At 42.2% G+C, this 22,339-nt stretch overlaps 1 protein-coding gene across 9 annotated transcripts in view; it reads right to left on the bottom strand.

Moving 5' to 3' along the window:
- Nucleotides 1-1,272: 1,272 nt before the first annotated feature.
- Nucleotides 1,273-22,339, bottom strand: part of BCL11A (BCL11 transcription factor A) — a 96,535-nt gene continuing 75,468 nt past the window's right edge. The window contains exons 3-6 of one of the 9 annotated variants that reach the window (XM_061210516.1): nucleotides 16,507-16,608; nucleotides 11,108-11,250; nucleotides 9,508-10,570; nucleotides 1,273-1,506 (exon numbers count right to left, since the gene is read on the bottom strand). In XM_061210516.1, coding sequence (XP_061066499.1) covers nucleotides 1,415-1,506; nucleotides 9,508-10,570; nucleotides 11,108-11,250; nucleotides 16,507-16,608 — 1,400 coding nt within the window. In that variant the 3' untranslated portion in view covers nucleotides 1,273-1,414. Of the gene's footprint in view, nucleotides 1,507-9,069; nucleotides 11,251-16,506; nucleotides 16,609-22,339 lie in introns of those variants that run through there. The other 8 variants (XM_061210512.1, XM_061210517.1, XM_061210511.1 and 5 more) reach the window with 8 other exon arrangements.

Consider the following 22,339-nt stretch of genomic DNA (forward strand, 5'->3'; position numbering starts at 1 on the left):
GTCATTATTTATGATGAATAAGCAGGAAAGAATCCAGATGCCAATTATTTTTCTGTCTTCTCACTAGGCTAGGTAATCTAGCCAGAGGGTGAGTGGGTAAGATTTTCCCCACTTACGTTCACAGCCAATATGTAAATCTATAATACACAGGTGTCTGAGTTCTATTATTTATAAACCTATTTTAATATGCTATATTGTTTCTAGTTCTCTTCTGGATCTCCAGGCAATAGAAAACACCAAACTTAGAAAAGTTATTTGCAAATTAACTGGGCCAGAAGGAATTTTTATCACTCATTTGTAGACCTAACTTATTTGTGTCACTAATTTCTAAGGAATGGGGCACTATTACGATTACAATAGCGTGTTCTGATGTGGACCTCTTTCCTCCTATCATTTTTTTCCCCTTATAAACCTGCCCCAAATTTCCTGATGTGAGTAATAAAGAAGTTTTATGTTTGTGTGTTTGTCTGCATTAAGATATATTTGCTGAAGTTTTGGGAACCTAAAATTAGAATATTTAATAAACAACTACTGATATTCATCACCTTCTTTGGGATTTACCACTAACCCAGTGACATTAGCTTTCTTGAGCTAAATTAAAAGACAAATTCAAATCCTGCATGGTAGCCACCAAAAGCATATATTTGAAAAACAGAATTCAGCATGCCATATTATGCATTATTTAATGGTATGCAAATTATGTCAGTTAGGAAAACCACACTTTAGCGTTAATAAACAGCAACACTACTACTACATTAATTATGATATTGCTATGATTTATTCCCAAGTTTTGCATTTTGATTCTCCTTGAAAATTTATGCCATCTGATAAGCAGTAACCTATTTCCCCTCCTACACCTCCTACCCATTCCTCAAATCTGTTCCTCCTTCCCACCCGATGGGTGTCTGCAAAAACGGGTACAGAAATACAGTCTTAAGCAGCTGCACTGCATTGTCTTATAAGCATTAATAATTAAAGAACAAGCAAACACCACCTAAAGCTCCAACATTTATTGTGTCAATGTTAAGCACACTTTTTAAAAGACAACATAGAATGTATAGAAACAAGGGGTCTGGGGGAACTCATGCTCATTTCCACAATACGGGGAATTAGGTTGGCTGGTCTCAGAAGGGCCAGGACGGCACTCAGGACAGCGATGGTCCATGGGCCCTCAATATGGGACTGATTCACTGTTCCAATGTGGGTCTGTTTTTTTGTTTTTACTTTTTATTAAAAAATATAAATAAAATGGCACTGCAGGCCCGGGCAGGAAGGACGCTGCAGGACTCTGTCTTCGCACAACGGCTTCTTGGAGGCTACTGTCAGAAAACATCACAAACTAGCAGGATGACAGACCACGCAGATGTCGGCTGGGTGGCACGCGTCCACCCCGCCCCTGGGGGTTCAAATTTTCTCAGAACTTAAGGGCTCTCGAGCTTCCATCCGAAAACTGCCACACATCTTGAGCTCTCTGGGTACTACGCCGAACGGGGGTGTGTGAAGAACCTAGAAAGAGGTTGGAGACAGAGGAGGGGGAAAAAAAAAGTACAGGTGTGACTTGGCCCAGTCATTTTCTGTTCTCTAACTAGCTTTTTAAAATTATAACTTAAATCAAGCACAGGTTGAGCCACCGGCATCTTAAACATGATTTCAAACTCAATCTCCCCCACCTCCCCCAAATCTCTGACCTCTGAGTGCCTTCCCCATGCCTCCCTCCCCGCCTTCCCCCAAAGGACCCAGACCCCCTCCCCGATCATAGGACAGTCCTAATAAGCTGGGGACACACCTGGAAGGAAACACTTTCCCTTATGACTGAGAAAACTGAGTAGGAAACAGTCCTTTGGTTGAGGAGAACAGGGGAAGGAGGAGGGAGGGGGACATTTCCTTAAAATAATAATAAACTTATAAAGAAACAAAAAAATCAAAATTGATGTAAAAGCAGCACAACGAAAACATGAAATGTCATCAAGTTCAACGTCAAAGCAGCCAACGATTTACAAGAGGCGAACAAATCTCTGAAGAGGAAACCAGAACTCAAAATAGTTGCTCCCAAATGGCACCAAAAACTGCCTGTAGTTTCTTTCAAACATGCAGTTTTCTTTTCTTTTTTTTCTTTTTTGTAAGGGGACAAGGCAGTGGCGAAGGGAAGAAGGGAGTGGTTATTTTCCTCCAGGGTTCCTCCCTTGCTTTGTACATTGACTCGAAGCAGCAGAACTGGGAGTCCGGATGTGCCGAGGAAGAGGGCTACGACTGTGGCATTCCAGGCCTCGTTGCCATGGCGACCCGAAGCAGGGGCCTGGGGCCTCCTCTCCCCTGACTTGGCGCCGCAGGAGGCCCAGGGTCTGGAGCTCAGCTGCTTTCTCGAATCCCCCCCCTGAGCAGTGGAGACCTGGGCTGAGGGGCCTGCTGTGTCCAGGTGGGCTCTTGGGAATTCCATTCCCAGCCCAACCCTAAGTCACTGTCGTTGAGGCCCCTTTCGCTGATACCCCCATCAAACCCCTTTGTCAGACCTGCTACCAATATTTAAAATCCTAACAGACAAAGTATAGCTAGCATGGGCATGTACCACATCCACTGTTATTTAAAAGCACAGCCCCCCTATGGGTTTGGGGGTCCTGCTTTAAAGGATAGACTTTGGGGAAATGGCTTAATTTGCCTTTTCTGCCATAATAAAGACCTGATAAATGCTCCCTTTATCACTTTACAGAAAGGGAAAACAGTATTTGGATCAACCATTGAGTTGCCTTCAGCCAAGTTTAGGTTGTTGAGTACAATGGACCCACGTGAACTGTATTGGTCTCCTTTCCCATGTGAAAGGGAGGAATTGATCGCATCCCATGATCATGAATGACACTGGGAAATAGAGAGAGAGAGAGAAATAGGCCCATCCCCTTAAAGGCTGATTCACTGGCCATGTGTTTTACTAAATGAAACAGCGGGCTAATGGGATAACAAGATGACAGCAGCAAAAGAACAGACCCACCAACCCATGTCTACAATTTGTAGCTAAAGCAACCTTGGAATAAATGTACATAATCCCAGCTCCATCTATGTGTTCTGATGTCCATCTCTCTAAAAACAGGTTCATTTATTCTTAATTGGGAAAGCTGCAGGGCCTTAGGAGACACTTAGGAAAATTTGCTAAGTGGCTAATGCCTTTTAAAAGTTAACAGTCTTTTAAAAAACATTTTTCCAAGCAGGTTTAAAGAACACTGCCAATCCCATCCTCATACCAGCAAAAGTCCCACAATTTTTTTTTTTTTTTTAAATGGGAAGTAGTCTGAAAAAAAGAGCATAGGATGTGTACATTCTTGAACACACCAGGCCCAGGGACAATGGAGTAACAGAATCATAATGAAGAACACACGACTACAACACAGTCATAAGAAATCATGTTTGTGTGTATGGAGCAGGGGAGGGGTTTAAAAAACAAAAACACTGTTATTTCCTCCCTCACTCTCTGAGAGTAACGTGTTTGAAGCAGGACAGAATGGGGCCTGAGGCTTCTCAACTCCTTTCCAGGAAGGCCTGAAATATCCCAGTACCTTTTAACAAACTTTTAGTGCCTGTGAATAAACCAGCTCATTTCCTTATTTCTCCAAATGAAATGATATCTAGCCCCCACCGCCACTTCCTTTCAAGTCCTCACTTCAAGCATTATGAATATACACAGTATGAACTTATTGCATATACAAAAATGGTATTTAAATAAACAGTTCTATCACAGAATGCCCTGGGAAAAACTCAGCTACTTCACACTTCCTGCCATTGCTGGTACAAACGAAGACCCAAGCGTTCACCTCACTTCTTAGCAACCTTTAAAATATGTTCGTCTCACTCTTTTTGTAGGTCCTAAGCAGAGAGAGGAGAGTTACTGGTTTCAGGATGAAGGTAGTACATGTACTGGAGAGTGTCTGGGTTAAAATCCGTGAGAAATAGTATTTACTGTATTCCTGTTTATTAAATTGTTCTCAAAATGAAGATAAAAAGGAACATTTTAAGCTTTAGGAGTTCAAGTATGTAGAGAACATTGCATTCAACACATCAGGGGTGTCACATAAACTTAAGTTGAGAATTTTGAAATGTGTTCATGTCCTTAGTAGTTCCTCGTTTTAAAGCTTTATCATGAATTCATCCTACTGTTGGAAATGTTTTTTGTTATTTTATATTAAGATTTTTAAGTTTAGGGTTCCAGATACAAGATGTCATTTATAAGTTATATTCTTGTTGCCTAGGTTTTCAGGCTTCTATTGTTCATGCAGCTTCAGAAATGATATTTTATAAGAGGGCTTCAATAAGTCAGGAGACTGAGAACCTTGAAGAACCTGTCTCCCAATAAATTTATTTAACTTTGGGACCATGTAAATCAAACATAATCTGTGATTTATCACCAGATGTTTGCACCCTCCCCATTCCCCATTTAAGAAATTTGAGCATACAAGCACACAGTATCCACCATTAATTCTGTCTGTCAGGATGCAAAACCTAATTACACTAAGAGCATCATATACTGAGAAATTTAAATGAATACTGTACATAAAACCTGCACAGCTGTACTCATAGCTCCTAATAAAAGAGTAATAGGAACACACAGCGGTTTTATGGACATTTAATATGGTGGAGCATGTCACCATGTCTGAAACTGGCATGGCACTTGAAGAATATTTCTATCTGTCTTGAACAGCATTCTGGATTCACTTGTGAAGTTAAACTCATCTAAAACACATATATCACCCCTCACTTCACTGCCAATTATCAAGTTCTGCAAGTACCCCCTCATTCCATCCCAGCTCCTGTACCATTAATGCTCTCCCAGATCATCTCTTACCAGATTCCTCTCTGCCTCCACTCTCTGCTTCCTACCCAAACAGACTTTAAAAAAATACACTTACTTTCTCTATAGTTTAGAAAAATAAAACAATTCTTGCCTCAGATAAAAGGCATTCTGTGAAAAGGCCACCTCACAAGGCACCAGGGCATAAGAACTGAGCAACAGAAATGCTACCACAAGACAACAGAACGGTTTTTGTTTTGGTTTTTACAAAAAGAAGAACAAGGTCGTATCCATTCATCTACACTGGGAACAGGGAGACAGTGTCACAGAGGTATGTGTTTTAATAAAGCAAATAGATGCTGCAACATGCAGTATTTGTAAAACTGACAACACAGATTTCTAAGGAGGGGTTTTTAAAACAGACCTAACTTGCTTTTCAAAGACGTTGCTTCATTTTATAAATCTGTTGGTTGGCCAAAAGATAATTGAAGGGTATTCCCACCCTCATTTGCTATCAACCAGGAAGACCCTATAAAAACAGCTACAACATCTGTCCCGTCTAGGGTCCCTAGGATCTCAGAATCACAAAGCAAACCACCATATATCTCAGGAAATTAGTGGCTGATTCCACAGATTTGGCCAAAGCTGGCTAAACTCCTAGTTACTGCTTTCTTTCTTTCCTTTTTTTTCCCCCCCTCTCTCTTTTACCTGATGCTTTCGTTTCTGGATTTTTAGATTTGAGGGGTGGGATTATTTTTGGTATGAGGAAAGACTCTTATGTGGAAACAAAAGAGCTGATCAAAAAAAAAAAAACTTTTTTACATTATGTTCTAAGATAGGGCATGATGGGAGAATAGAAAAGAACTTTTAGACAACAAGAACACAAAAAAAATCCAAAGGGAATAAAGGTTTAAGATGCTATTATCAGTAAGTTTTTCATTTATATCTGAATGGATTACTGCTAAGAGATGGAGGGGAAGTTTTTAACATCAGACTGAAAACACTTTCCATTTCTCGAAAATTATTCTAGAATTATAAAGTCTAAACTATTTCCATGGCTTGAGATATGTCTATTTTAATATAGTAAGTATTTTATGTTCCTTTAGGGTATAATACACGCATCAAAATGCCCATAGAAATAATCTTGAAAAAGACTGACTGGCCTTCTCTTAAAACCTGTTATTTTCTTGAAAGTAATTTACAGAGTGTGTCAAATGAGGACACAAGAAGCTTACATTGTGTACTTTAATTTTTTATTTTTTTCAATAAAGGGACAAAATGGGTGTATGAACAGGTTAATGCAGACAACTGCCAAAAAAACACAGACAGTGGTTTTTCCAATAGAACTTAACAAAGACCAGAAACAAATACAATAAAAAGCCAGGTTGTAATGACCTTTGGTCATCCAAATAAAAAAAAAATAAAAACAAAGAAAAATAAAAGATCAAATTAAGTGCCTCTGTTTTGAACAGGGCACATAAGCAATAATAAATAGTGACTCCCATAGTAAAAGATAAAATTTCAAGTTACGACAAACAGCTTTCATTACAGGAATAGAAAAGGCCAATAACAAAATATTCTGCATTGCCATTTACAAAAAAGTATTGACTAAAGCGGGCTTTCTCTTTAATATGCTTTGCATATGAAATTCTTTCCAATCTAAATATAAAGCACCATTTAGTTTTTGGCAATGAAAAAAACTGCAAAACATTGGTTTTTTTTTTTTTTTTCCTTTTTTTTTTTTCTTTCTTTCTTTTACTGCATATGAAGGTAAGATGCTGGAATGTAGGGTGATAGAAGGAAAGGGACAAAAAGCACACTACATAACAAACCAACGTTATTAGCTTGCAGTACTGCATACAGCATGGCAGCAGGAAAAAGGAACAAAAAAGGATATGTACAACCCCTATGACAGCCATCCGTGTGACATTCTAGCAGGCTCCCCCAAACCGCCATTATATGGCTTCTCATCTGTACAATGTCACACTTTTTTGTTTCTCTTTTTTTTTTTTTTGAAGCATACAAATAATTTGCACTATATTATCCTGCCAAATTAAAAAAATATACTGTGGCAGCCTGTCTTTTTTTTTTCCACTACCAAAAAAGGTACATTGATACCTTTTAAGAGAACAAGCAACAGTTAAAAATACAAGCTTCAATATAAATACTATAGTGCCTAACACTAGATGAACATTTAATTCAAATACCATTCTAGAAATACAGAAAAAAGACCATAAATGTGTTTTAGCATAGGAATCAACATGAGTGTGCATTTTCCTATATTTAAGTACTATATAATCTTAAACCTTTCCCCAATGTATGTTTTTTTTTTTACAACCTGAAGAGCGGTGTGTATCCAAGGCATAGAATTTCCACTACCATTTTTAAATGGATAACAAGTCTTGTAACACCACCAAGACAATGGAACCCTAAAATGCAGTTCCCCCCTAAACATAATGAAGTGTTTTTTTAAAAAATTCTTTTTTTCTTAACATTTATATTTAAAAAAGTTTTGTACAAAAAAATCCTTGCACTGTAGAAGCGAAAGCAATCATTCATTTCTATGTTAAGTGTATTCTGTTTTCCATTCACAGCGCTTGCAATGTTGAGTCCAAGTAAGTAAGCTCATTAGTCAAGTAAATGGCGGGCAAAGTTTTTTTTTAGTTTTTTTTTTAAATGCTCATCAATGAGATTGTGTTCAAATTATTTTTTTCAGCGTTCTTGCAACTTTTCCCTTAAGTATAGACCTGTAAACTGGGAAAATTGTACAGTGCACTTAATTGTCCTATCTGAGCAGGTTTATTTTATACTCAACCTCTGTATCTCTGATTAGAGAAAAGATACAGATATTACAGGCAGAGTCAAGTGCTATTTGAACACCAACTGGGGCAGATGCTAGCTTAATAAAAAAAGAAAAAATTAAAAAAATAAAATAAAAACAATGAATCCTCTTTCATGTTAACACAAATAGCACACAGTGTATGGAAAAGAAATGAAGTACAAATTTTAGGGAGCACAGACATATATACTGCTACTCTTAAAATTCTTTCTCTTCTTTTTTAAGAATGTCACATTTAAACGCAAGTCTTAAGAATTCATAGTTAATCATCATTGTATCAATATTAGCTTATACACCTGTTCTAGTTTAAAATGGCAAATAGTACCACATTGTGCTAATAAATCACATATTTTTTTCCTCTGTTACCCTCTGTCAAACCTTATTGTCAGTCTCTTCTTTTTAACATGCTATTCAAGGTCTTAAAGTTTATCGTTTGATTGTCCATTTGACAACCAAGTAGATCTGGATCTATTTCTTCTGGTGCCAGAATTTTTTTCAAAAGACATTATTTAAAACAAGTTATCTTCATAAAATGAATTCCTTACTAATGTATTTAATCGTGTTCCAGAGCTTTTGCACGTTGCACATTCAATTTAATCATCATTTAAAAAAAATAAAACTTTGGGCAAAAGAGCCCATTTCTTTTAAGCTCTCACCAGGAGCAAAATAGCTTTTATACTGGTATAATCAGTTTTGCTTACAAGATTAAACGAAAGGGAAAATGATGATTAACTAGGACATAATGGGTCATATTTTTAGGTAGCCATTGTTGTGAGAAATACAATATAGAATTATACTCTAGGTCCTAAGGTTTATTACCTCACCCAATGCTGAATTAAGCTACAAGTTTATAACAAGTAGAAAGAACCATCAATGTGGTTTTAATAGATCCAAGGCACTCATATTTTAAAACCAAATGATAGAATAAACTTGTTTTATTTTTCTGTTAATTTGTCAATTCAAGGCCTTTCCTTCATCTCCAATTGATATATTTAACCCTTTAGAGACAGACATTTAGCTTGTAGAGATTTGCTTTCAGTGCCATCTATTCTGTCTATAGAGGGTTAATCCAAAGACTGTTTTCCCTCCTCACGTTATAAAAGAAAACTGTACATGATATGTATTACAGAATGTATGCAGCATGGTCTTTTTCTCTCTCTCTCTCTTTTTCTCTCAGAACGGAACTGGAAACAGCAACATGTTTTCTCAGCAACGAATCGGGGACAATTTAAAATAGCCATAACATACCATACATGCTGTCTAAGTTTAAAAAAAAAACAAAAAACATACACAACATGTAAATTATTGCACAAGAGAAAGGCTCAAAGTTTGCGTAAAATGCAATAGTATTGCCCCATACAGATCATGCATTCAAACGGTGAGAACATAAAGGAAAAAAAGAAAAAGAAAAAAAACAAAACAAAACAGGTGTGCTGGTGACAAGCACTCTCATATTCTTAGCTTCCGTTACTTCTGTTTGTTTGTTTGTATGTTTAAATCACATGGGACTAGAAAAAAATCCTACAGGGTGTGGGGCTGGAGGGCGATGGGGAAAGGGGAGGGTGATGAAAAAAGGATGTGGCAGGTGGGAGTGAGGGAGGGGTATTAATATACCTCTATTCAGTTTTTATATCATTATTCAACACTCGATCACTGTGCCATTTTTTCATGTGTTTCTCCAGGGTACTGTACACGCTAAAAGGCATCTTACAAATTTCACATTTGTAAACGTCCTTCCCCACCTGGCCATGCGTTTTCATGTGCCTGGTGAGCTTGCTACTCTGGGCACAGGCATAGTTGCACAGCTCGCATTTATAAGGCCTTTCGCCCGTGTGGCTTCTCCTGTGGACAGTGAGATTGCTACAGTTCTTGAAGACTTTCCCACAGTACTCACAAGTGTCGCTGCGTCTGCCCTCTTTTGAGCTGGGCCTGCCCGGGCCCGGACCACTAATATGGGGCGTGCTCCCTCCACTTCCCGTGCCGCTGCGCCCCGAGATCCCTCCGTCCAGCTCCCCGGGCGGCGTGGAGAAGCGCAAGCTTCCGTTCTCCGAGGAGTGCTCCGACGAGGAGGCGAAAGGCGATTGTCTGGAGTCTCCGAAGCTAAGGAAGGGATCTTTGAGCTGCCTGGAGGCCGCGTAGCCGGCGAGCCACTGCGAGTACACATTCTCCGTGTTGGGCATCGCGGCCGGGGGCAGGTCGAACTCCTTCTCGAGCTTGATGCGCTTGGAGAAGGGGCTCAGCGAGCTGGGGCTGCCCAGCAGCAGCTTTTTGGACAGGCCCCCCGAGGCCGACTCTCCCGGGGAGCAGCCGCGGCCGTTAACAGTGCCATCGTCTATGCGGTCCGACTCGCCGGCCACCGAGTCTTCGTCGCATGTGTCCCTGTGGCCCTCGGCCTCGGCCAGGTGGCCGCGCTTATGCTTCTCGCCCAGGACCTGGTGGAAGGCCTCGCTGAAGTGCTGCATGGAGCTGAGCACCATGCCCTGCATGACGTCGGGCAGGGCACGGCCCTCGTCGCCCACGCCCACCACCGCGCCCCGCGAGCTGTTCTCGTGGTGGCGCGCCGCCTCCAGGCTCAGCCCGAAGCCGTAGTCCACCCTCTCGCTCTCCGTCAGCTCCTCCTCCTCCTCTTCCTCCTCTTCTTCCTCTTCCTCGTCGTCCTCCTCTTCCTCCTCGTCCCCATTCTCCGGGATCAAGTTGGGGTCGTTCTCGCTCTTGAACTTGGCCACCACGGACTTGAGCGCGCTGCTGGCGCTGCCCACCAGGTCGCTGGTGCCGGGTTCCGGGGAGCTGGCGGTGGAGAGGCCGTCGTCGGACTTGACCGTCATGGGGGACGACTTGTGCATGTGCGTCTTCATGTGGCGCTTCAGCTTGCTGGCCTGTGTGCATGCGTGGTCGCACAGGTTGCACTTGTAGGGCTTCTCGCCCGTGTGGCTGCGCCGATGCACCACCAGGTTGCTCTGAAATTTGAACGTCTTGCCGCAGAACTCACATGACTTGGACTTGACCGGGGGCTGGGAGGGAGGAGGGGCGGATTGCAGAGGAGGGAGTGGGGGCGTCGCCAGGAAGGGCGGCTTGCTACCTGGCTGGAATGGTTGCAGTAACCTTTGCATAGGGCTGGGCCGGCCTGGGGACAGCGGTGGGCTAGACGTGTTCCCTGCCAGCTCTCTAAGTCTCCTAGAGAAATCCATGGCGGGAGGCTCCATAGCCATTGGATTCAACCGCAGCACCCTGTCAAAGGCACTCGGGTGATGGGTGGCCAGGGCCATCTCTTCCGCCCCCAGGCGCTCTATGCGGTGGGGGTCCAAGTGATGTCTCGGTGGTGGACTAAACAGGGGGGGAGTGGGTGGAAAGCGCCCTTCTGCCAGGCCGGAAGCCTCTCTGGATACTGATCCTGGTATTCTTAGCAGGTTAAAGGGGTTATTGTCTGCAATATGAATCCCATGGAGAGGTGGCTGGGAAGGACATTCTGCACCTAGTCCTGAAGGGATACCAACCCGCGGGGTCAGGGGACTTCCGTGTTCGCTTTCTAAGTAGATTCTTAATCCATGAGTGTTCTGTGCGTGTTGCAAGAGAAACCATGCACTGGTGAATGGCTGTTTGCAAGTTGTACATGTGTAGCTGCTGGGCTCATCTTTACCTGCAAAATAATACAACACCAACATCAATGTTTAATCACCAAGGAGGGCATCAGCAATTGCTTATTTATGTTCCACCTCCAGCCTTCCCTGCCCCCAGCCCTCAACCCCACGGCCTAAGCCCTCACTGACCTTATCCCCTGTGCCTAGATGGTGCTGGCACATCTGGAGGTTGATGCCCAATAAATATTTGTCAAATCAGTCTTCCTGCCATTTGACTCAGTTCTAAGAATTTTAAATCCAGTCTTCAAAGCAGAAAGATCTAGACCGATTCAAGCTTGAGGATGAGGATCCCTACATTCTAGAGAAATTCAGCAAACGTCTTTTGAACTTTCCAGTCTTTCACCAGCTGTGTTTTGGGGCAAGCCATTTCATCTCTGTGCCTCTGTTTTCCTCGTCCGTTAAGTGAGGGATTTGGACAGCCTGGCCTAAGGGAAACTCCTGCTTCCTAAATCCCCCTGGGTGGCAGGTGAACTTTCTAAATAGGCAATCATTTCATGGAGATATGAAAAAAGAGAAGGTCAACTCATTACAATTCTCTATGGCCCTAGAGATGCTTTTAATCTTAGCCTGAAACACACTAATTGTTGATATTGTTAAAAATGAGAAGGTACTCATGAAATAATTACGTGGAAGAGAGACTACCAACATCCTCACAATCCCAGCCTGTGTGAGGGTCAGTTAGTCCCAATTCTGGTTCCACAACACCCCACGGGGATTCCCATTTTTATCTCAAGGGCTGGTACAAAAAAATCTCAATAGAGAAATTTAATTCAGATTTAACCAACAGGCCGTATCAAATCTTTAGGAGTTGTCGCCCCAGTCGAACAAATGCGAGTCTAGAGAAGTTAGATGGAGTGTCTAGTGCCAACTTAAGCAGACACAGCATCCTAGTTTAAGAACAGTTAAAGCAGCCAGCACCATGAAGGGCAGCAGGCTGAGAAATGCTACACTAGCCCCCTCCTCATTATTTTGAGAGGCTAACAACGTGAACCAAATTATACAACATCCTGCGCCCTCAGCTGAGCCTCAGCTCCAGTTGAGAAAGAAACAGAAAGATACAGTTCAGCTAGTCAACTCTTTGGCCAGTAGCCAAGCCGTCTGGAGAGGGGCCCTGCTTAAGTCACATTATTTCTCTCTCGCTGAAAAGAACCCGAGAGTGGGAAATGCCGCTGTGGCAAAGAGGGGCCAGCTTGACTTCCCAATCATTCCTTTTCGGTGATAGCTAAACTAAAAAACACATATAACAAGGGAGTAACTTAACAGTTTACCAGTCAACTCAGCATTAAAAAGGGCTCAGATGCTGGTGGCCAAAGGACTAGGATGAGAAAAATCAGTAACTTCCCAGGAATTCCAAAAAAAGACACTGTATAAAACACAAATGAGAAATACACTTTAGTCCCCCTTTTTAAGAGGAGTTCCTTAAGGCCACAGATAGTATTTGTCAGTAACCTTTGAGAAAGGAAAAAATTCACCATGGAGTTAAAGAGTGGGAATGAGGAATTAATCAATTATGATTCCTCCATTTAGCAAGTCAGAAAAGCTGGCAGCGTCTTCTCAGGAGCCCCAAACACTCATATTCCAAAACAAGCCAGCCTCACTCAAGCACTTGTCGGAATAATGGACTCCCTGCCCTGACCTTGTAATTTACTTTACAATGCATTTATAATCTCACTCAATATATCCCACTCCTGGGTAAATCTCTTTAACAAGATTAGATGATAAGATACCAAAATTAGGTTTCAAACATTTGCTAATGGTGGAGGGGGAAAAAAAAGGCAGAAAGATTTTGAAAGAAAACGCTGACATTAGTATCACATTACCTGCCTATTTTTGTTTGCCTCCTCTCTTCAAAGGGAAATAAAAAGCATCATTGAGAGTATTTTCATAAATTTTTTGTTGTTGTTGAACAATGACTTGGGTCCTAAATAGGCAGGAAAAAAACTATCTGGTTCCAACTACCGTGACCCTCTGTGGCTTTCTCCTTTGCCTCTCTAGGACTCTGTGTTATTATCATACATTTAGCCTGACAATCTGAATTGGGTAAGTAAAAAGGAGATTTGTCAGCTGAAGCAAGTCGTTAACACTTTCATCACTACAAATGCCTTTAAATCATATTTTACCTTATAATATTCTATTGAAACCCAGGACTGGACCCATAATTAGCGACGCTGGTTTTGCATGCACCATGAATGCAGCCATTGATAAATGCCGAAATCTATATAGCACTTCATCAAGGATCTCATCTGGATCCTTTTAAAAAGGCTTAAGTGAGAAAAGTCCATTTTATTTTGCTGCACTGAGCTTCCTAAAATTTTGTTTTCAAAGCCAGTTACGTGATCATGCTACAATATGTTAACACTGTGCTGTTACCCTCCCCTCTCTCTCATACATCAGGTCAGAGAAAATGGCATTTTATCTTATAATGAGCATACAACATACAGTTTTCACTACCGCATTTTAGTATTCCCATCAACTAGATATTCTAGATCATGAGGGCAGCTAGTGTAATCATAATGTCAATGAGAAGGGCTGTTACGATTGAGACTAAAGATTACATGGAAAGAGCTGCTTTGAAACTGGTAATTATTACCAGTCCACTAATAGCAAATGATGCATTACAGTTTCACCATATAATCTGTATTTCACTCAGCTCATGCCAGTGCACCATATTATATTACAGTGCTCACAGATTCTAAATTCCTAAACTGCAGTCATCAATAAATGTGTTACTTGCCGTAATTTGTGAAATTACTTTGTTCATAACATCTTTGATGGTTTAGAAAGACCAGAATTGATTTCCTGTGTGGCAAAATTAGGGCTACATTGATTTATTGACGTGTAAAATATAATAATATTCTTCATTTACTCTGATGAAAATCAACTTCTCAATTTGAGAGCCTCATTGGGCATTCACTGGGATTGTTTTGATTTAGAGAAATAAACGGAGACCTGGCCCCGAGTATGGGAACTTGAGGCATCAAAACGGTTAAAATCAGCTATTAGCTCACCTACAGCTTTTACTTTATTTCATTTTATTGTATGGAAAGGAATAACCCCATTCCTAGTTGGTCACCAAGGCTCAAGAGTCATGATTTAGAAGAGTGACGTCTTACGAGGGACCCCTGGCTCTACTATTTACTAGCTGGTAGCTCTGGGACAGTCATTTAATTTCTCCAAGTCTTAGGTTTCCTATCTGGAAAATGAGCGTAAAAAACAGTACCTTAAAGAACTGTGAGGCTCAAATGACAAACGTATATAAAAGCTCTCTGTAATCTATCAGGTCTAACACGAATGTGAGTTTTCATTATTACCAGGTTTGATTAGTTACCACGAATGATGACTAACCACACGTTACACACCCACAAGGGCTTCTGGAGGAAAGACTGGAATCCAGAATCCGGGCTTTCCCAGGCCAAGGGGAGGCCCTGGTTAGAAGAAAGCAAGAGGGGGTGATTTTAAGGCCCTTGCCCATGGTCCACCCAGCAGGGAGGCCACAAGGTCAGTGCTAAATGCTCTGAAAGCCAAGGACAGCTGGTTAAGGCAGCTGAGTGGGGTGCGGGTCAGTTTTGCTTCAGAACTTTCTGGATCCCTACAACCCATTTCCACATACCTTGTTCTGGTCACTCCTAAACTGGTCCTGCCGGCATGGGCACCAGCAAACTAGGCTCCCTCCCATTGCCGGAAGCAGGGAGAAAACAGGGGCTCCTTATCAGGCCACTGGTTTCCCACCCCCTAGATCAAACTCCCTGCCCTCAGGAGGATCCAGCGGAAGAGAGAGAACTCACTCCCTTCCTACCCCTTCCCTCCAAGGGTGGCTCTGTTCCCACAGCCAAGTAAGGGCCCCAGGCACCCCCAGCAAAACGAGGCGAGTTCTCCCCACCCAGTCAGCATGTAGGGACTTGAAACCATGAGTCCAAACCCCTAAACTCTGTACAATCCGTGACCTAACCCAGGCTTCTGCCCAGCTAGGCTTGTGGGTGCGGGGGGGCAGTGCGTGGCGGGGAGGTGCCTTTAACCCCTGCACCACCCAGCCCTCAGGACCTGAGGGCTTGTGAAATTCATACAATAACTCTTTGTTACCTAGGATTACCTAGGAGTTAATTAAAATAAACAACTAGCTTGGAGTCTGATCTCAGGGTGCAGGCCCTGCCCTGCAGACACCATTCACAAGAAGGTTGGGTCTAGCTGACCTCCCATCTGAAAACCAGTCACCTTTAAGGCCCCAACTCCTGCATCTTGCTCTCTGTTATCCCCGCTCCACGACACATCATTCCCTTTCTTTTTTTCTTTCCACAAAAGGTTATTTTTTTCATTTACTCTAAAAATAAAAATATTTTCCTTAAATACAAATTAGATGCCACACTTCTTTTCTTCTTGAACCTGCTTTTTTGTGTTTGGGGTGGAATCAATCCCCCGGCCCCCTCCCCCTCCCCCCATCTGACTTTTTAGCCATGCATGACTCATACCATTTATTCCTACAGAGAGAAGCAAACTGTATTACCTTCTAAAACAACATCTTTCAAAAACATTTTTTTCCCAAAAACATTTTTATAAACATACAAATCTAAATTTCATAAGAAGGTCCCCACTATAAAAGTTGGCTTAAACAAGTAACTGGATGGTGGTAGTCGTAGTGATGGCAGGGGTGGGGGGATGGTATCTTTGAATTTTAGCAACAATGCTATGCGTTTTTCTCTAAATCTAGGAGAAAAACAAATAGAAATTATATATGTATGCACATATATAATGTACGATGCATATATAAAAATATACCATGTTTAAATACACACGTAAATGCATATATAACATGCATGAGGATAACTCTAGAGTAACTGTGAACTGACTCCTTTCGGTTCTGGCCTCTGCTAAAGACATATGCCATGGAGTAAATTCGAAGTCCTAAATGAGGCCATGGGAGTGAACGTCCAGCAATACAATGGGCCCTGAACACACAGACGTATGCAGTCACCAGCCATGGAGCCACACAAGACCCTGGGGAGGAGACCCGCAGGGGTGAGCTGCTTTCAGCCCCATGGCTTCAGTAAGGAGAGAGAGAAAAAGGGGAGGGAAAAAAGCCACTTGGGGCTGAATGGATTGGGGGAGCTGGGTGCCAAGTGAGTAATGGAATATACATATGCAGATGCCAATGTATTTTGGAAATAACTCCTTTCAGTACTTAAAAAGTAAGGGTAATTTCCAGAAACTCTCATCTCTACACACATGGACGTTTGTAGAAGAAATAATGCTCAACTTACAAATACCCTGCGGGGCATATTCTGCACTCATCCCGGGCGTGGGGATTAGAGCTCCGTGTGTAGAACGAGGGGAGGAGAGGCCCCTCCAGTGCAGAAGTTTATCTGTGAAAGAAACCCAAAATCAAGCACTAAAGCTATAAACAATGTGCATCTTAAACCACAGGATATCACATTTCAATTCCATTAAAATAGATTAACATCATTACAACAGCCTTGCAGATAGTTAATAGGCCCAAGGCCTGTATCAAAAGAACAGTGGTGAGTTCTTTCCCACAGTTCTGTTTTGTTTTTAATTTTGGTCTTTTTTGACAAAAGGGAAGGGAGTTTGTTTTAGGTATGGGGCAGCAGGGGGGGGTGGTTCTTTGGTTCATTTGTTTGTTTGTTATTGTCTGATTATTGTCTTATAATAAGAGATGTGTAAATAGCAAGGGGAAAATTGGTAATATGATTGGCAGCCTGGTAAAATGGGGGGATTTATCTGCAAGGCTGGTTTACATGCATACATTTACTTTACTTAAACACAAGCTCAAGCAAAAAACAATATGGTAACAGGAAATGAGTAGATTTGTGAATCTTTTCTTCTAGAACAGAGTCCCACTCTGCCTTTCCTGTCCCACTCTTCCCATTCTGTTTTTATGACAGCACCTTCAATGATAGGGAAACCTTGGGCATCTCAGGACTTGGAATTCTATCCATGGAGTACCCCATGTAGACATGGCTTCTTACAGCACAAAGCAGTGGGCAATAAAGATTAGACTTCTGGGGTTGAGATAACTTTGGCCAAGTCCTCACATTAAGGGTAAGGAATCCTACCGTTCAATGACAAGGAGCGAAGCAGCATTCCAAAAATAGCAGCACCCTGAAAAAAGTGGCCCACCTTCTCTCTTCTACTGCACTGGGTTGCACTCTGGTGAGGAAAAATGACTTCTCACACTGATAAACATAAATCTAGCCGTAAATCAAGCAGTTCTAGCAGTGAGATTTTCGTGAGAAAGGAAATATTTGGTTTGTGCAACCTGGGGATTGTATGGTTTATGTGGTGAGTTCCTAGCTTTTCCAAGTCCACCTTGAGATAACCAAGCATGGAGAGGTCAACCTTGAGACAGACTGGAGGAGAGATGGAGCAGGGACACTCCATGTGTCCTAGAGGCTTGGAGTTTGTGATGATTGGGGGAGGCGGGAGAGAAGAAAAACAGACTTTGATGGTGAGTAAACAGAGTATGTTTTCCATTAGCTTAATATTAAGAGCACTTAGAAGAGTTGTTGTTATACTCTAGGATAGCAGGTCTCAAGTGTAAAATACATCCTGTTCTCCTTCTATAGATCACGCTGCCAAGAACTGCCAGGGCAGTCAGCACAAGGTTTCCTTTCATGAGGAGCCTGGTGGGTAACAATGGCGTGTTGCTCGTGGAAGCTCTTACACACAGGCATAAATCTGTTGTTACTGGGCCTGCCCAGGGAGGCGGCCACGAAGGCTCCGCCTAGCCCGAGACCGTCTACAGAGGCATGTCCTCCTCCCTGACCCCAAACAAAACAAATACCACAAAATGAACCAGCAAAAGCAGGAAGACTGGACTTAAAAAGCAAGCATGTCTTCATCTAACTGCTTATGTTCTATGAATTGAGAGGCAAGGGTAAAATTAACTACCGATTTAGTCATAGTGTTTTTCAACGAGAAATCTGAGAATCCATTTTTGCACTTGTTCTTGCCTCAGCTATTTAATAAGTTTGTTTGTTGCCAAGACTGAAGTCCGTTTCTTAGGAGACCCATACAACTGAGTACTGTGACCCCAGCATAAAAGCAACAAGGTACTTGGACCCTCACACTGGGAAAGACTCATTTCATATTCCCTGCCACTTACTCTGGGAAGACACTGAGGTGCCTCAAATAGACGCCCAGCAAGCAATGGGAGAACCGTTAACCTGGTCCAGGCCTGACCACTTGCATGCATCTCCTGTTGGCAAACTCATCTACTAACCCATGGGCCTGGAGCAAGCTGAGTTTCTGTGGGTAGCAGTCTGGCCCAGTTCCCCACAGCACTAGGCCACAGGGCAGAGTGAGGGCTCATCAAGGAGAGTGTCTGAGTATCTGCCACCATTATTTGGTTTTGGGTTTGGTTTTGAGTTGCAAAAAACCTTAGAGATCATCAAGTCTAATGCCTTCATTTTACAGGTGGGGAAACTGAGGCTTTGAGAAATTAAGTGACTGGCTCACAGCTATAATGATGGTTAACCACAAAAGTGAAGATCAGAATTAGTCTCCTGACTCCCCAGTCCAGTGCTCTTTTCTGGGATATCCATCTCTCTCCTCCCCTCTGTCGTTCCCACCCTGGTCTGTACTGCTCAAGAAGTACCAGTGAGAAGGGATCTCTTTCTCTTGACCCATTCGGAGGAACAACCTCTCTTGGGCAAGAGTCCAGCCCAGAGGTGCTGAGTGGACCTTTCAAAAGGTCCAAATGAACTGACTTGGTTTCAAAATTGGAAAACACCTGATCTACTTCCTGCACCTTGCCTCACCCCCACTGTTTTCATCCCCTACTTCTGCTTCCCCTGCAGAATCAGCCAGCTGAAGAGAAACAAACCATTCCTATCAGCCTAACAAGCTACTGACACTGTCTTCGTGAGAGAGACTCATACTTGCATTTCTCTTCCTCCACGAAGAGTGTCAAACCAAAGACAATGGGGACCCCAGCTGATTCTGCAGCCTCTCCCGCCAAACACATCTCTGAACACGTTCTCATTGGTAAGTAGAACCAACATTCCCACAGGAACTGGAAATGCTGAATTGTTAATAGCTTCCCTAGGGTTTAACTTCTTGCTATGATGCTTTCAATTATTCCATCACACTTTAGGCAGAGTAGAGTCTCACAATTAATGCTTCTAAGCAGCACCCTCAACCAGCAGCTCTGCCTTCGCAGGCTGCCCCTGACTGAGGGCCTCTTCTCCTCCCACCTGCATTTTCCTTCTCCCCAGGGAGAGGTGGGCTCCGGTGGCTGGCAGGGAAGTGGGCGGTCTAGCTATGCTCTCTTTATTTCCTTGGTGGTTCTCTCAGGGCAGTGGTTCTCAAAGTGCAGACCCAAGCCCAGCATCAGCATCACCTGGGAGCTTGTTGGAAATGCAACATCTCAGGCCCTTCCTCAGAATTACTGAATCAAAAACTGGGATTGGGGAAGTGGGTGTAGAGTAAAAGAATCTATGTTTAGCAAGCACTCCAGGTGATTCGTATGCACAATCCAGTTTCATAAGTGCTGTCTTAGCATGAGGGGAGGAATGGAAGCTGGAAGCTTTGATGTTCTCCTGGCAGCCAGAGATCCACTGGCTATGAGGCTCTCGTCCCTCTGTCTGGGACTCACCTCCTTTAGGACCAGAGCAAGCTTGGGAAATTCCTAAGGATCCCTCCATGCGGAATCCAAGGTTCCACCCTCCCTCACTGACCAGGACAGGGAACAGGCCCAGACTCAAACAGGGAACGCTCTTTGCATAACATCCAAACCAGCTTATGTCAGGCAGATGGTGTCCTCACTGCTTCCATAAAAGCGGAAATGTTTGCAAATGCAGCTATGGCACGCTGCACGGATGCAGTAAGCACTGGACTCCTGTTTCCCTTTCTGGACTCTCAAATGTGTTGCCCTCTTCTGAATTAATCTTTTCAAATGCCTTGTACTCCTCTGGTGAAAAACATTTTAACCTGTTCTGTTTCATAAAAGTCTCTCCAGACCCAGCATTTCCACTTTAGGGCCTCTGAAATGCCTTATGCATTATTAGGTTGCAACGTTTCCTTATGGCTGAGTAACAAACAATTGATCTTATCTTTCAGGTCTCATTAAAAAATCTGCCACAAATTGGGAATGGTTTTGATTGAATGTTATGCATCGGTCACTTTAGATTTCTATATGCATCGGGACCAACTTTTGACACAGAGCTCTATAAACCAGGTGGGATGTCCCTGGAATTGAAGATCATTAAATCAAGTTTTAGGTTTCCCCAAGAACATCTCAAAGATTCCTTTAATACTGACCTGTTATTTGTTTCTGAAACTAATCACTGGGTGTGTCTTATAGCCACATCACTGTCTACCAATCAACAAGTAATACCGCTGATCTACAAATGTGCTGAAACAGCTGAGCACAAAGCATTATTTCCAAAACACTGAATGACTGCTCTGGGTGCTGACTTTTATAGGAATTAAAAACCCAGGCCTCTCTAGAGGAGTAGATACACGTATAGATGTTTGCTGTTCACGAAAATGTATATGTGCATTTATGTATTTCTTTTCTTAAACATATGTTTCTAGATAACTTCCCTGTTTTCCCAGCAAGATGGGGCACAAAAGAAGTAGAGCCATCCCCAAGAGGAAGGGTTACCCTGTGAAGCGTGACCTCCCACTCATCTTGCGTCTTCAAAAAAAGAGAAGATGACAACCCACTGTGATGGGGAGGGGTCTCTATATTGGTGACAGGCCAAAATAAAGGACACTTACCATCCCTTCTAGCTCCAACATTCTCAAGTTCCCTCTCTGCCCTCAGCCAGTAGCCAACTTACAGACTACACTTAAAATGCATCCCAAAAGTTTGTAAAGTTCCCTGAACGAACCAATTCCAGTTCTATCAATATTACTGGATCTAAATCACAATAATAACAACAGTGCAGCTAGTCTAGGATAGAGGCTTCTTTATCTAACTGGAAAGCAAATCCACTGAATCTCCTTCTAGCTCCTGACCCTCCATTTAAGACAGATACCAGCCCCCATCTCTCAGATCCTGTGACTTTTTAGAGTATTATAGAGCCAACATTAGCAATGCCTGTGTCTTGAGTTGTGTCAATCTGAACTGAAAATGTGCCAGCTTTATCACTGCTCACAGACTTCTTAATTAACCTTCTGATATGGTCAAAATTGCATTCTCTTTTGTTCTAGAAATGAGCATTTACACGAGTGTTTTCCCCATCACTATGCTTTTTTACTAGCTAAGATTTTACCGAATCGTGATGCTCCACAAAGCAAGCAAGAATTCTTCAGACATCACACTATAGAATTTCTTTGCTGAAACTTGTTCATTGTCCTTATATTCGTAGAGACTTCACCAATGACTTTCATCTCATCAATCACTCATTGAAAAACTTTTTTTTCTTTTTTGACCAAGCCTATCATCTCAGAGCCTTGATTACCTAACAACACATTACTAATTTCACCTTTTAACAGTTCTCACCCTAGGCATCCACTCTATGAGTGAGGAGGAGAGATGACATCTTTCATGCCCTTTTATCTATAAAAATGCAAAAAATGCAAGCCACCAATCTGTCAGGCATAAACAAAATTTTCTGCAATCTCTGTCTTTAACATAAGCAAAGCATATAATTCAAAAAAAAAAAAAAAGGAACTTGCTTTTCTGAAGAATAAGTAAGCCAAAGACATTGTGTTCCATCTTTGTGTTGAAATGCAGATTTCCCACTAAAAGGCAAATCCTTCATTTCAAAAGGTTGAATAGGATGGTACTTAAAAAAAAGAATTCCAACTGGTTAGATTTAGGGTGTTGAAAAAAGTTCATTCCAATAATATTTTTTGGCTCTGGGCCCTAAGTATTTTCACTTGATCATGAATTAGATAAATTTTTATTACATTTTAAGCTCTTGCCTTAGAAAGGTGGAACTTCTGGAAGAGACTGGAAGGGCAGCTCATAAGAAGACAAACTGTCTTAGGACAGTTTTTTTTTCCTTTGTTTAACTGTGTACCTCACTATGCAAGACGTGTGTACCCAGGATAAATTCCATTCATTCATTCTTTCACGCATTCATTCAACAACTATTTACTGAGTGCCCGAACTCAGTAAAGGAT

This window comes from Eubalaena glacialis, chromosome 14 (genome assembly GCF_028564815.1).
Source record: "Eubalaena glacialis isolate mEubGla1 chromosome 14, mEubGla1.1.hap2.+ XY, whole genome shotgun sequence".
In the NCBI taxonomy this organism is placed as follows: Eukaryota; Metazoa; Chordata; class Mammalia; order Artiodactyla; family Balaenidae; genus Eubalaena; species Eubalaena glacialis.